The sequence below is a fragment of the Nuphar pumila genome, chromosome 3 (genome assembly GCF_984573655.1).
Source record: "Nuphar pumila chromosome 3, dmNupPumi1.hap1.1, whole genome shotgun sequence".
NCBI lineage: Eukaryota > Viridiplantae > Streptophyta > Magnoliopsida > Nymphaeales > Nymphaeaceae > Nuphar > Nuphar pumila.
In genome coordinates this window covers 62,101,456-62,116,922 of record NC_143251.1, presented here as the reverse complement: position 1 = coordinate 62,116,922, position 15,467 = coordinate 62,101,456, and the positions used below count along the sequence as shown (strand labels likewise).

The 15,467-nt window shown below is 38.0% G+C and overlaps 1 protein-coding gene across 1 annotated transcript; it reads right to left on the bottom strand.

Moving 5' to 3' along the window:
* Positions 1–12,497: 12,497 nt before the first annotated feature.
* LOC149843000 (rho GDP-dissociation inhibitor 1-like) lies at positions 12,498–15,151 on the bottom strand. Its single transcript, XM_089999536.1, has 6 exons — positions 15,095–15,151; positions 14,669–14,997; positions 14,442–14,508; positions 13,968–14,186; positions 13,019–13,143; positions 12,498–12,908 (listed from the first exon to the last, which is right to left on the bottom strand). Exons 2-6 carry the CDS (start codon positions 14,966–14,968, stop codon positions 12,828–12,830), a joined length of 792 nt encoding a protein of 263 aa, XP_089855662.1. The 5' UTR covers positions 14,969–14,997; positions 15,095–15,151; the 3' UTR covers positions 12,498–12,827.
* Positions 15,152–15,467: the final 316 nt, after the last annotated feature.

Genomic DNA, 15,467 nt, shown 5'->3' with positions numbered 1-15,467 from the left:
GCATAGAATAGGGTGCATTGCATATAGCTTGCTTTCGTAAATTCTGATATCTGAAAAATGATAATACATGCATTTTCGAAATCCACTATGGTTGACACGAATGGCACATGCATGAGCTTTTAGGGAGTTGATAAACTCGATAGAATTCGTATTTATGGCCACAGTCAGAATACAAACGAGACTCAGATTTGTCATCTTCGTATAAGCCACATTCAGCCTACACTCTTAGGCTATCTTCGAAAAACATTGCATATTTCAATTTTTCATAAATATTTTTTCAAAGTAGCATTCATTCATTTAAGTTAGAGTGCATCATGAAAATCTTTCACAGGGACACACACCCCTTTTTCTGACTTACTTTCCAATTTCATTTCAGAAAAATCAATTTTCTCAAAAATTTCTAAGTCTTTCTCAGAAATTGATTTTCTCAAAACTCTGAGTTTTCAATGATGTTTCAAATATTTTTCCGGTTCAAATCATGATTTTCCAATGTTCTAACATCCTCAATTTCAAGGTTCAAAACTCCAAGAAATTGATTTTCTCAAAGTCATTGGGATTTTATCATAAACCAATTTTTCAAAATCTCATGATTTATTCATAAATCAACCTTTCTTTTCTTCAGAAATGCTTTCTCAATGCAATTCACGATTTTTCCATAATCATCATTTTTCCAAGCATTTTCCAAAATATCAGAAGCAAACATCATCTTTTCAAAATGTGCATTTTTCAAAAATTTCATAGCACATGCCTGATTCTTTGTGCATTTAGGAAATAGAACATGATTTAGACAGTTGAGCCTCGCTAAGCACACTTTTGATCCTTGGTTCAATTAACCCTGGTAAAGGCGCCAGAAACGGTTGAACCTCGTACCGACAGGCAAGTCCCATTCTACGGAATTTTCCCACAAATTTCAAAAATGAAAGTGATTTATTTTCAAAAACAATTTTCAAAACTTTGGTCAAGTTTGACTCGCATAATCGTTTCTCTCTCTTGTAGAGGGAGGGAAAAATTTTGCGATGATAACACTTGGACCAGACTTTGAAATGCAAGGTCCTAGGAGTTCGTCTTCTAGTGGACTCACCTGTGCTAGAGATGTCTGTCTCGTAACCCAGGTGAGGGACTTTACGAGAGTGATGGGGGTGTCATTTTTCAGACCAAGATTTGAAATGCAAGGTCTTAGGGACTCATCTTTTGGTAAACTCATTTGTGCCAAAACTACCCATCTCGTAACCTGCGTAAGGAACTTTACGAGATCAATGAGGGTACTGACATGAGGTGGACTTAAGAAGCATCGGGGTCTTTTCCCTTTTTCAATTGTTAATAGATTCATCAGGAGCATTCATGTAGGTCTTTTCTTCAAGATCATCATCGAATATGATGTTTTGCATCATATGGGGTGGCATCCCATATGTGAAATTCTATAAAGGTGGTTCTACTGAGATGGATTGGATTTTGAGCTCACGAGCTTTAGATCGAGTATACATTATACCCCAAGCAAATGATTCAAACAGGCCCATACAAAAAATCGAGATATTTTCAAAATAATTAGTTATACTAGAAAGCTATATCCACTAATTTGTGAGGTCTCTTTGGGTTCTAAGGTTTTAGGGCTCTCTTCTGGGTCCACACTGATATACTCCAGCTAACAACTGAAAGGTACTAGTATGGAGAATCTAGCTCCAATGGTACAACCGCCGATATATCCCAACTAACAACTAAAAGGAACTAGTGAGGGATCTGAGGATCCAAATGATAGGACAAGAGATTTTCAAAATTCATAATAAACAGATCTTAGAGAGAAGAAGATAAAAATGAGCACACAATGAAATCAAATAGTGTCTCACACAAAACCCTAACTTGCTAGAGGTTATGTTTTTCTTATTTTCTATATGAGCATTTAAATCTCTAGCAAGGGTTTCTAAAGTGTGATGTAGCATAAAACCTAATGTTGATGCATGAATCTAATGTAAAACAACATATTCGTGGGATAAAACAAATTAGATGAATAAAAAAGAAGCATAAGAAGGTTGCAGGCATGAGGGCTTGTAGACGGCACTGTCTGTTAGTGGATGGCAAAACCTGCAGACAAAAGGATCTGCAGATGGTCATGTTTGTTAGGGGACGACCTGATAGTCAACAGACGACAGAGCCTGTAGATGCGAGGATCTGCAGATGACCCTGTCTATTAGCGGACGCTGTTGTCAGTCAGCAGATGACCAAACTTGCAGACACTGGGGTTTGCAGAATGACCAAACATAACTGGACAGCGCTGTCAGCGGACGACACTGTCTGGAAAAAAAATTGACAAATGTTGTCGACGACAAAATCTGGATGACTAAAGGCTGAGGGTTAGTAGTCAGCGGATGCAAACTGAAGTTCGACAATCAACAGATGGCCAAACTAAGACTTTAAAAACACGTGGGTCTATAAACAGCGATCAACGAACGATGTTGTCAGTGAATGACACTGTCAGCGAATGGCAAAACCGAGATTATCGTCCAGATTGAGAAAAAATCTAGAAAATAAAGTTTTCAAAAAAAAAAAAACTTGTAATGTAATTCTATCTAGGAAAAATTAAGAGAAAGAATGGCATCACATCACGGTCACCAAAAACTATTGATGAATAAATTTGAATATTGGGAAGATGGGACTGACTTGGTTTTATGAAATCCTTCTTTAAAATCATAGGGATGTCGTTAGAAGCTTCAATCATCCTTCGCCTGGTGAAAAGGTAAAGACAGGGCAGGTTCTTTAATCTCTATAAATCGAATCACACCATCGCAGATTCCAATATGCAAATCAAAGATAAAATGTGTATAAACACCTAATCCAAAGAATATATGAAATAGAAACAAGCATATTAGGGATCTAGGAAAATACCATTTTTAGACTTGAGGGTTTGTTTTATCGTTCAAGCTCGTTCTTATGTCCATTAGCATATAGATGTGGGCATTCTTCAATGGAGTTTGGGTAGTGTGTCAGCAAGGCTCAGGTAGGATTGATCTTCAAAGCTAGCACGTACGTATGTGATTTCTAGATTGTTGATAATTTCTCGATAATTTTCAGATACCCAAGGTATAAGGGTAAGTCTTTATTTATAGATTTCAACACACCCATCCAAGAGAGTTTTCTTGTATGAAAACTTGTCTCAAGAAGAGTCCTCTTATCCTGAAAGACATGCATGACAGTTAGAATTTGATAGGAATAAGTTTCAAAGCTTATTCACACAATCGTGTCATCCCCTAGTAGACAACACACTCCTTGTTATGTCATCAAGCAACAGATGACATTCCTGGTTCTGCCATCCAGTAATGGATGGCGGTGCCTATTTTGTCGTTTAATGAGAGGGGGTCCAATTTTTGTATCAGCACACTTATCTTGAAAAGCATTAGCATCTGGGTATCATAATTTTTTTTTTATGACTACAACAGGACCTTCTTCTATGTGTCCAACGCTTGTCCTAAAATTTGAGATTTTCTATGTCTTAGTTTGAGAGAACAGAATTTTCTTCTAAACTCGATTAGAACCAAACTGAATCAAACCTTGTTTTAATCGAGTCAGCCTACCTAACTCATTAGCTTGATCCCAGTCCAAACCTATGGGCCCAAGAATATATCAATTTAGTATCAGAGCGAACCTGAGTTGACCCTATGCCAGCTAAGACAGGCCAAGACCAACCTCCAGAAATGAACCTCAAAGTTATTCACAAGTTTGTGGAAGACACCAACACCAAAATTGGAGGTGTTGAAATGTGTATAGCCCATTTTGAAACTAGCCTCCAAACAATCACCAACCTGCTGCAACAACTTTAAATGAGAATGCATGCACAACATCAATTCCAGTTCACTGACGAAGGTGGTGGATTATGAGAGAAGGAATATAATGAATGGGAGGAAGAGGATGCACAAGGATCTATCCTTGGACGAATGGTTGTACAAAGTAAAGTAGTATTATGTAAGCCAAATGATACCTTTGAAGAGTAGGTTAGGATGCATCGTTGTTCACCTAGATGGTGAAGCGATAAGATGGTATTGTTTGTGTAAACAATGCCACTGAACACCAACTTGTTATGAGTTTAAAAGAGAACTCAGTACCAAGCAGAGTTCGAGGACCTAAGCATCATGTGCGAGGATTGGTCTGAATCTGCCTTGGTCGGCACATTCATAGGAGGCCTTCAAGAGGATATTTGGTTTGAGATCATGACTCTAGACCCCCGACCCTAGAGATGTGTTTCATAAAGGCAAGAGTTGTGAAAGAATACTTGATAAAGTCAACGCACGTTAAGAGGCCAAGTCAACCCCCCGATGGGTACAACAACCAATGACTGGTTAAGGATCTTAGAACTAAACCCAAATTTGGTTTCAATATTAAAACTGAGTTTATCAACAAGGCCCAAATGGCTGATAGGAGGAGCAAGGGCCTCTGTTACAACTGCCATGAGAAATAGGTAATCGGGCACAAGTGCAAGGCCCTTAAGATGTTTGTTGTTTGCAAAAGCAAAGATGAGAATGAATAATAAAATGATTTAGGCAATTCAAATGATGAAAATGAACAAGGACAGAGAATTTCTTACCATGACTTTGTTGGTGTATTTGTCTCGAATTCAACGAGGATTAGAGGGCATTGGCACAAGGAGCAAGTGAAGGTATTCATCAATATAGGATCGACCCACAATTTTGTGCGAAAAGATCTTGTGCAAACTTTGGGCTGTCCAACTAAGGATCAACCATGCTTTAATGTTATGATAGGGGATAACAATCACCTCAAGTGCTTGTATGTATGCTCCGATATGTAGTTGGATCTCTAAGAATCCAAATTCAAAGTGGATCTTTATGTGCTACCCATGAAAGGGGTCGACATGGTGCTAAGAATGAGTTAGCTTCAAACCTTGTGAAAGGTCCAATGAAACTTTAACAAAATGAAGATGAACTTTGATAAGACCGGGAAAGCAATTTTTCTAAAGGCCCATAAGCCCAAGATAGTTGATGAAGTAGTCTCTAAGGAAACTCTCAAAATATATAGAGCTACTCAAGTAGCCTTTACATAATTGAGGTGAAGAATAATTGAGGCGAAGAACCCAAAAGATGTTAAGGAGAAAGAGGAAGTACAACCTAAACAGAAGGAAATCATTGACCAATTTAAGGAAGTGTTTGCCAAAGGAACCGACCTACCCCCCAAAGGTCCCAAGACCATCACATCACACTCATCTCAGGTGCTGGACCTGTAAGTGTTCAGCCATATCGGTATGTGCATTCCCAAAAGGACAAAATTGAAAGACTTGTTTTGGAGATGCTTGATAGTGGGGTGATCTGACCTAGCTCTAGTCCCTACTCTTTACCTGTGCTCTTGGTGCAAAATAAGGACAACACTCGGCGCTTTTGTGTTAACTATAGGTCTATGAACGTTGTGACTATGAAAGACAAGCATCCAATTTCTGTCATAGACGAGTTGTTGAATGAGTTGTGGGGCCCGAGTCTTCACTAAGATAGATCTTCGATTGGGTTACCACCAAATTAGGATGACGAATGAAGACATCTCAAAAACAGAATTTATGACTCATGAGGGATAATTGGAGTTTTCCTAATGCCTTTTGAATTAGCCAATGCCCCCAACTACATTCCAAAGAATCATGAATAATGTATTTCAACTGATGTTCCACAAATATGTCCTCATATTTTTTGATGGCATATTGATTTATAGCCGAATGTGGGAGGATTATTTGAGACATGTGAGGGTTGTTCTACAAACACTAAGGAGCATTAATTCATGGCCAAGAGGTCTAAGTATAGCTTTGAACATCCAAGAGTGTCATACCTTATCCATATTGTTGACGAGCAAGGCATGAGCACGAATCGCAAGGAGATCGAGGCCAAGCTCTCTTGGCTTAAACTTGCATCTCTCATGGCCTTGAGAGGGTTCCTTGGGTTCACTGGATACTACTGAAGGTTCGTGAGGAATTACAAAATTGTTGTTACTCCTTTGACTGCAATATTGAAGAAAAATGTCTTTACTTGGTCAGAAAAGTTTGAGCTTGCTTTCGAGAAGGTCAAGAAAGCCATGTGTGAGGCACCCATGCTAGCCCTATAAGAATTCTCCAAGGAGTTCATAGTTGAACTCAATGTGTGTAACATTGAAACTTGGGAGATATTAAGGCAAAAAGGCCACCCATTGGCTTTCATAAGTAAGAATCTCTCTAATTGTGCCAAGGCTCTATCCACTTATGAAAAGGAGATGTTTGCAATCATGTTAGCACTCAAAAAGTGAAGATTGTATCTCTTCGGGATGCACCTGCAAATTTTTTTGCAAGGTTGGTTCATGCTTCTGTCGCCCCAAATCAGGTCCTTGAAAATGAAACACCATTTCGCCGAGTCGATTCGGTACATTTGTGACCCAGCGATTCGGGTGATTCGTTTCTTGGATGACTCGACCTGGTAATCGAATCGACCATTAGAGCCTAGTTTTGGTTTGATTTTTAATCGATCAAACCACAGGTCGGTTCGGTCACCATCTGATCGAGTCTAGATCAGTTCAGTGCCCATCTGTCGACTCAATCAGGTAGGGCGATCCAGATGTTGGTCTAGGGGCTAGGTTGGGAATTTGATTTAGGGCCAGCTCGGCCATTTTGTCAGGACCGGTTCAGTGCCCAGTCCAAGGCTGGGTCAGCCTGAGTATCTTTTAGGGGTGGGGCCTACTGACCCGGTTTAGCCCCATTCAGTTGAGGGGATGAACCGAGTCAAGTAGGGGCCACTGACAGGTCCAGTTCCTATTTGTTTTTTTTAAGGGGCTTAACCGAGTGAGGTCATGCCTTTAGTACTGGTTGGGCCTGGTTAGACCCCACCCACTGCATGGACCCACACTTGGTTGCAGTGTGTTGGGTCTGACCCGATCCGGGTTAGACCAGCCATAACCCGCATGTGGGTCCGACGAGACCCGATTGGCCAGGCATGTGCGCTATGCCTTATAAAAAAAATTAAGGAATGTAAGGCTATTTTTGGAGCACATTATGGGTCACTTTGGTGGGTTGATATTCGGTTATTTTTTAGCCCATGTATGTTATTATGCTTGCGTTATTATCCATGTACATATGTAGACATATTTGAACGTTCGTACTATTTCTAATTCTGGGTCAAATATTTTAAATTGAATTAATTGAATCAATATGTTTCCAAAGTAGCCTCCTTGTGTAGGTTAGTTCATTTTGAAATATTGTAATGTTTATATGTTTGTGGTTCATGCGAATAGTGATCGGCCCAAAGTAAGATTACTATTTGGCCGAACCCAAATGTATACTTTCAGTAATAAATATGGGACAATCTTTCAGTTTTTCATGTGAATGACGAGTCGGTCCAAAGAAAGGCTCATTGTTTGACAGGACTGATTGTCTATGTTTTGATTACTGTATTGAGAGTACCACTTACAAGTTGGCACTTCTTTCTAAAGACTAAGTGTCAATGTTGTGTTGTGTATCTTGTAATGGGGTTCACTATTGTTTAAATATATTATTTTATTGTATATGAATATGAATGTTAATTGTGAGTTTGTTTGTTCTTTATTCAGTTAATACCTTTATTTCTATGATATTTGCAAACAATAATTTTATTCCTATTTTGAGCGGTTCTAATTCCAAGAACTGGAAAAAATATTATGATTGTACTTGGATGTATAGATCTGGATCTTGCACTATGAGAAGATCAACCACTTGCTCTTACGAATAGAAGTTTTACTGAGGATAAAAAGAACTTCGAGTGGTGGGATCAATCTAATCGCATGAGTCTCATGATCATGAAACGTGCAATTTCTGAATCCTTCAGGGGCACCATGTACGAAGAGGCAAATGCCAAACGTTTTCTTAAAGAAATTGAAAAATATTTTGGAAAAAATGAAAAGGTTGAGACAAATACTCTTCTTTCGAGTCTTGTCTCAATGAGGTATAAGGGCGAAGAAAACATTCGGGAGTACATCATGAAGATGTCTAGTCTTGCTTCAAAACTCAAGGCACTAAGGTTAGAGTTGTCTGAAGACTTACTCGTGCACTTGGTTTTGATATCCCTTCCTACACAATACAGTCAGTTATAAATGCCAGAAGAAAAAATGGACTCTTAATGAGCTCATTTTTCACTGTGTGCAAAAAGAGGATAGGTTGAAGCAAGAGAAGATTGAGAGTGTTCATTTAACAATAACATCTAAGGATAGGTTTAAGAAAAAGAAAATGACTAAGGAAGCTGCAGGTGACCCTCAATTGCAGAAGAAACAGAAAAGACGTTAGGACCCAAAGTCTAGTTGTTTCTTTTGCAAAGGAGAAGGTCACATGAAGAAGGATTGTACCAAGTATCATGCTTGGCGTAAGAAGAAATGTATGTTCCTTACTTTGGTTTGTTCTGAAGTTAATTTAACTTCTGTGCTCGAACACACTTGGTGGATGGATTTTGGTGCTACCACTCACTTAAGTGTGCCTATGCAAAGTTGCCTAAGTTGTCAACCGTCAATTGATGCTGAAAGATTCATCTATATAGGCGATGGCAAAACAGTTGAAATCGAGGCAATAAGGACATTTAGGTTGTTATTAAAGACTGAAAATTATTTAGATTTGAAAGAAACATTTATTATGTCGTCTTTTAGGCAGAATTTGGTTTCTATTTTCATTTTGGATAAATACGATTATTCTTTTTTATTTGGAAATAATGAATTTAAATTGTTTCTTGATTCAAAACTTATTGGGACCAGTTCTTTATCTACGGTTGATAACCTTTATTTGCTTGATACTATTGCCTCATTTAATGAAACCTTACAATTAAATTCTCGTAGTACAAAACGAAAATTGACAAATGAGAATTTTGGTTTGTTGTGGCATAAGAGCTTAGGTCATATTTCTAAACAAAGAATTAAAAGGCTTGTGTCAAATGAGATTCTTGATTCTCTTGATTTCACTGACTTTCATATTTGTATTGAGTATATAAAAAGAAAACAAACAAATATAAGAAAATTAGGTGTCGAAAGGAGAATAGACATCTTAGAACTAATCCATACAGATATTTATGAACCCTTCTCTACGGCTTCTTGGAATGATAAAAAATATTTTATTACGTTCATAAACGACTATTCTTGTTATGGGTACCTATATTTGATTCGTGAAAAGTCTCAGTCCCTGGATGTGTTTAAATCGTTTAAGGCCAAAGTTGAAAACCAACTTGGAAAAAGAATTAAGGTCGTCAGATTTGACCGTGGTGGTGAGTACTATAGCATATATGATGGATCAGGTAAACAACGTCCAGGGCTTTTTGCTAAATTCTTAAAGGAATATGGGATCGTCCCTGAGTATACTATGTCAAGCACCTTTAGCATGAATGGTGTTGCTGAAAGACGAAACAGGACTCTTAAGGATATGGTAAGGAATATGATTTCTCATTCTACCTCGCCAAAGTCCCTATGGAGAGAAACATTAAAGACTGCAGCTTATATTTTGAACAGGGTACCCTCTAAAGCAATAACCAAGACCCCATATGAATTATGCACAGGTCGAAAGCCTAGTATAAAACATTTTCATATTTGGAGATATCTCGTTGAGGCTAGGCCCTATAGGCCATATGAAAAGAAACTGGATTCCAGAATGGTTAGCTGCTATTTTGTTGAGTATTCTGAAAGGTCCAGAGGCTATAAGTTTTATAACCCTGCAAATAAGTCATTTTTTAAAATAGAAAATGCTTTTTTCTTTGAGGGTGCTGAGTTTGGGGGGAGTGATAAAGTAAAAGACATTCCTTTTGAAGAAGAGTCGCTTTTTCTTCCTAAAGTTGTGGATAACAATGATCAGATTTTCATTCCTAACATTGTTCCCACAAATTCGGATCAAGGTAATGCTTTAGATTTCGCTATTCAAAATCAAGTTTTTACTCCTGCAGTTCAAACTCAACAACCTCAAGAAACACCTCAAGAACCAATGTCACTAAGGAAATCCACTAGAGAGAGAAGAAGGACAATTTCAGATGATTATAGTCTTTCTACAAGAACATGAGGGTGATATTGGCCTAATGGAAGATGATCCAATCAACCTCCATCAAGTCACACAAAGTTCTAACTCTCAAAAGTGGATTGAAGCAATGCATGAGGAGATTAAATCCATGAAAGACAATGATGTGTGAAAACTTGTCTCATTACCTGAAAGTGTGAAACCCATTGGTTGCAAATGAATATTTAAAACCAAAAGGGATTCAAAGGGTAATGTGGAAAGATATAAAGCTCATCTTGTTGCAAAAGGGTTTACTCATAGAGAAGGCATTGACTACACAACGTCTTTCTCTTCGGTTTCTACGAAAGACTCTTTCAAGATTATGATGGCACTTGTGGTTCATTATGACTTAGAGCTGTATCAGATGGATGTTAAGACTGCATTCTTTAATGGTGACATCGATAAGACAATATACATGATCAAACCAAAATATTTTGTCTCAGGCGATGCCAAGAAAATGGTTTGCAAACTAAAGAAATTCATCTATTGACTTAAGCAAGCTTTCCGTCAGTGGTATAATAAATTTCATCAAATTGCCATCTCGTTTGGTTTTGAAATGAATGTGGTTGATGAATGCATATACCATAACTTCAATGAGAGTAAATTCATTTTTCTGGTTTTGTATGTGGATGACATATTGCTTGCCAGTAATGATATAGGTATATTGTACGAAACCAAGAGATTTCTCACAAAAAAATTTAAAATAAAAGATCCTGGAGATGCCGCTTTTGTATTAGGGATCCAGATACATCGAGATCATTCTCGGAGTATTCTTGAATTATTACAAAAGAGCTATATTGAAATAATTTTGAAAAGGTATGGCATGAAAGATTGCAAACCAGGGGATACTCTCGTGGCTAAAGGAGACAAGTTTAGTCTCGCTTAGTGCCCCAAACACCAGTCTAAAATTAAGGCTATAGAACAAATATAATATGCATCTGCTGTAAGGAGTCTTATGTATGCCCAAGTATATACGTGTTTGAATTTAGCGTACATTATTGAGATGTTAGGCAAATATCTTAGTAACCCAAGTACGAGTTTTGTGATATTTGCAAAGAACAAAAGGTCACATACTCACTTACAAAAAGTCAGATCAGTTAGAAATTATTGGATATTCTGATTTTGACTTTGCGAAATGCCAAGACAGTCACAGATCCACATCAGACTATGTTTTTCTGTTAGCCGGGAGAGCTATTTTCTGAAGGAGTGTCAAGCAAACACTTATTGCTTCTTCCACTATGGCAGCAAAATTTGTGGCTTGTTATGAGGCATCCAACCATGAGATATGGATACGTAATTTTGTCACAGGGTTGCGTATTTTGGATAATGTTGAAAGACTGCTAAAGTTATTTTGTGACAATAATTCAGCAGTATTGTATTTCAATAACAGGAGCTCATCGAAGTCAAAGCATATTAACATTAAGTTCCTTATTGTCAAAGAAAGAATGTGGAATGATCAAATATCGATAGAACATATTGGCACAAACTACATGATTGTGGATCCACTTACCAAAGGTTTGTCACCCAAGGTCTTTCACGAGCATACTGCTTGTATGGGTGTTTTATCATTTTATGATATGCTGGTTTAGTGGGAGTTTGTATTTGGATGTTCTATGATATAATAAAGTTATTTTTACCACTTTGATATAAAGTTAAAGTTTCAATTTCATTTTGTACTCATTATGTTGTGATCTCACTAAAGTTTTCAGTAGGACCGATTGAAAATAGGCATGTTTGATTACATTGCATGTAATTTTCAGGCTTCACATCCATACTTGATCTATGTCATTTGGTTGTATCAATATACATGATCATTGATGAATCCAATTACGTTGTTTGTAATAAAGATCGCTTTGGTTCTATGTTGACATGATAAATGAACCAGATTGATAGAAATATCAATTGATAAGATAGTATTTTTGAGCTCATAAGGTTACAATGTGTGATTATAAGGTTACGTATTTGGCACAAGTGAGAGCTTGTTAGAAAATCGTGTGGACCTGCATACGTTGAACCGCGTAAAACTGTCTTAGGTTCAGGTCCGGTTCATGTGATCTAATTTGAATGGGCCCTGTGGTATCTCATATGGTATAGTCTAGTATGTGAAGAGATCTGCCCTGTCTACAATTTTGTAATGGGTTGAATTAGAAACAGACTCTTAAATACATTAGGTTATGGTCCCCAAACCTTATATAAAGGTCCTCTCTTCACGCGCTGTCCATAAGTTAGAAAGAGATTCAGTCCTTCTTTTTAGGTTTAGAGAAAGGAAAAGAGTCAAATATTCAGGTCCTGAAAGATCATACCCGTCAATGATCGATCGAAGCGCTATGAATTCAAGTATCACTTCCGTATTAAGTTCTATTTTGTTTTTTATCTCAACGGTTTAACAAGAATATGGATTAGATCTTCTTTTAGTTTTCGGTGGATTAATAAATCCAACAAAACATTCCCGTAACAACAAAATAATACGACCAGTTGATAAAAAAAAGACATAAAAAAAGATTACTTAAATTTAAGGCTTAAAATAATGCATGCACGTTACTGTTTCTCCAGTTTTGCTTTCAGAAGCCCTCCATGTACAGACTGTCAAACCATCCAACGCTATTTGTAGAACGGCCGGAATGCTTTCATGGCCAAAAAACCAGCCATCAGCACTCTCAGGGTTACCTTAACGGGATAATGATACAATTCACAGTACTACAACTACTTAAAATTGGAGATGTCAAATAAAAATGGTTACAGAAAACAGGACTTTAATCTACATACATCACTACAGATGAGTTAACAGATCATCAGACTTCTGGCCAAGAACCAGGAAACTAACTCAAGAGGGAGATGGCCATTCTTTTCGGATCTCAAAGTTGTAGTTGATGTCCAGGTAAACCTTGCCATCATCATCCACAAACTGGTAAAAACAAAGGAGAAGAAAGATTTAGGCATGAGTTAGAAATGAGTAAATAGATTGTGCAGACTTGCTTTAAAGTTTAAACCTCAACCAACTGAAGTGATACCTACCTTTGTTCTGGCTGAATAGGAGCCTCTTGCAAACATTCCAGAAGGTGTAGTCTCTTCCTCCAGTTCATATGTATAAGGCTCCTGCTGAGGACTGAAGGTTCCCAGCATCACTCTTGTGCTATCCACTGCAAGAGTTCATAAAAGATTGCTAGTTTCACAAACAAAATTCCCAGCTTCAAATATTGCAAAAAGAGTTCATCATAAACAATTACAGAGGGCAATGAGAGGAAAAGAATTGTTCATCATCTACTCGCAAAAGAAACATGAGAACACATGCATACACAGAATTAACAGCATTACCAGTAAGAGCTGAAAAGATGAGCAGAACACAGTTGAGCTTTATATACTGTTATGAATTTATAGATCAGCAAATTTCAAACTAGGCAGCTATGTTCTTCCAGAAGGACCATAAATCCTAATGTTCCCACCACCAGGCACAAAAATCATGCAATGTTCCGTACTCAAAAGAAAAATGTTTGATTTCAAGCTATCCATCATGATGCTTTCCCAAGACCGAGATAGAGCTACAATCTTTTACATGTGCCAAAAGGATACACAGAAATAGTACTCACAACTAGATCCAACGGACTTCAACAAGATAAAAATCTAGATTTGATGGATTTAAGAAAACCAACAAATCAGTGAAGCTGCTTTTGATTGCATCCGACAAACATGGGCTTCCCTAACGAGAAAAATATCAATCTAGAAATCAAGCAGTACATAGATCAAATCAAGCACTCAATGCTTAGTTCATAAAAGTCAGTTAGTAGTTTTGTTGTTCAGTATCTCAGGCAAATTTTTAGACAAGCACAAACAAAAGACAAAGGAATTCCTAGCTCTTTGCACTAATAAAGAATCATTGTAACAATTTTCCATACTTTCAAAAGATTATCAAAAAAAGTAAAAGCAGAGAAAAGTTTGTAACAAAACCAAGAATAAGAAATCTTGCCTTTCATGCCAGTCTTCCATACAGTGTTGGTATATTTAAGTCCAGATACAATGTTATTGGAAACCAGGAAGGTGAACTTGAGACTATAACGGCTTCCGTCCTTAAGCGCGAAAGCATAACCCTTCGCGTTGGGTACAAAAGGAATCGGCAAATGCACATCAGGCCGATCAGGTGACAAGATCGTGAGACCCATTATCTTAACGTCTGGTTCAGGATTCTCTGTTTAGTAAAGAAAAGAGAAGAGCATATCACATCCCCAATAAAGTTTCTATCTTCTAGTGTGAGGATTGATTTAGTTCCATTAAAGAAAGAGAGAGAGAGAGAGAGAGAGGTTGATATAAGACCACAAAGAAAACAAAAATGATATTCACCAAAAAAAAAAAGGAAAAAGGAAAACAGAAGCAACAGAGAAAGTTAACTGAAACAAATAAAACAGTGATGATGGAACGGGTTGTATCGGTTACAGCAGAATACCTCCAACCGCAGATAAATCCACACTTCCAAGCAGCTGTTCTTTCCATCTCCTCAGACTCTCATCATCCTAACAATTTGTTTCCCCATGTTCATACATAAGTTTCAAAAATTTCCCACAGAAATCTAAGGTTTAACATCCCAAAAAAAAAATTCAACAAAAAACTTACAAGTAGCAAACGGAAACGATTCTATACTAATAATGTAAAAAAGCACACTTTTCCATATACCTTATCTTTCTCGATTTGTTCTTTGAGGGAGCACTGAGGGCCAAGATCAATGATCTCGGCAAGCTTAGACTTAGCATCATCATCATCATCATCACCATCATCATCATCAACATCCTCACCATCATCAGTAGGACACATGGGAGGATGGCTGAACTTCCCGTTCAGCTTGTCAACATCATCACCATCTCCATGGCCATCACCGGAAGGTCCAGCAGACCCACCGTTACCCTCCAAGGCCTCATCTTTCTCCACTCCCTGGCTGAACCCAGCATTCTTCATGGTTCCCATGACAGCAGACATCCTTACCCTCTTACTTCAGTGCCTACTCTCTATTAACAAAAAGAAAACCGAAAAACAGAGAGACCCATCAAAGGAAAACCCGACAAAACGGTGAAAGAAGGCACATTTCACAAAAGGGAGAGATACCCATCACAGAAAAACGAAGAAACCGACATGGGGAGGCACCCTTTCATCATCAAGGCCGTGGAAACCAAGCAGAGGATCGGGAGAAATAGGATAAAAAGTGGTGGACCTTTTTTGGCGGGTCTTTGCTATAAGGGGGAGCGTTTCGGTAGTCAAGGGTTCCAGAATAGAACGGTGTCGCTTCGTGGAAAGCACCGGGGAGGGAAAAGATGTGGCCTGGTTTTGCTTGCCTTTCTTATCTGGATGGAATTTGGGTTTTGCAACTCCGAGTCGCCAAATTTAGAGGGGGAATGGCCGCTAAATTTGGAGGAACAGGGGAAGTCACACGCACACACAGATCTGAGTCCTGCAGGACCAAAGAGCTGGGGATCAAACC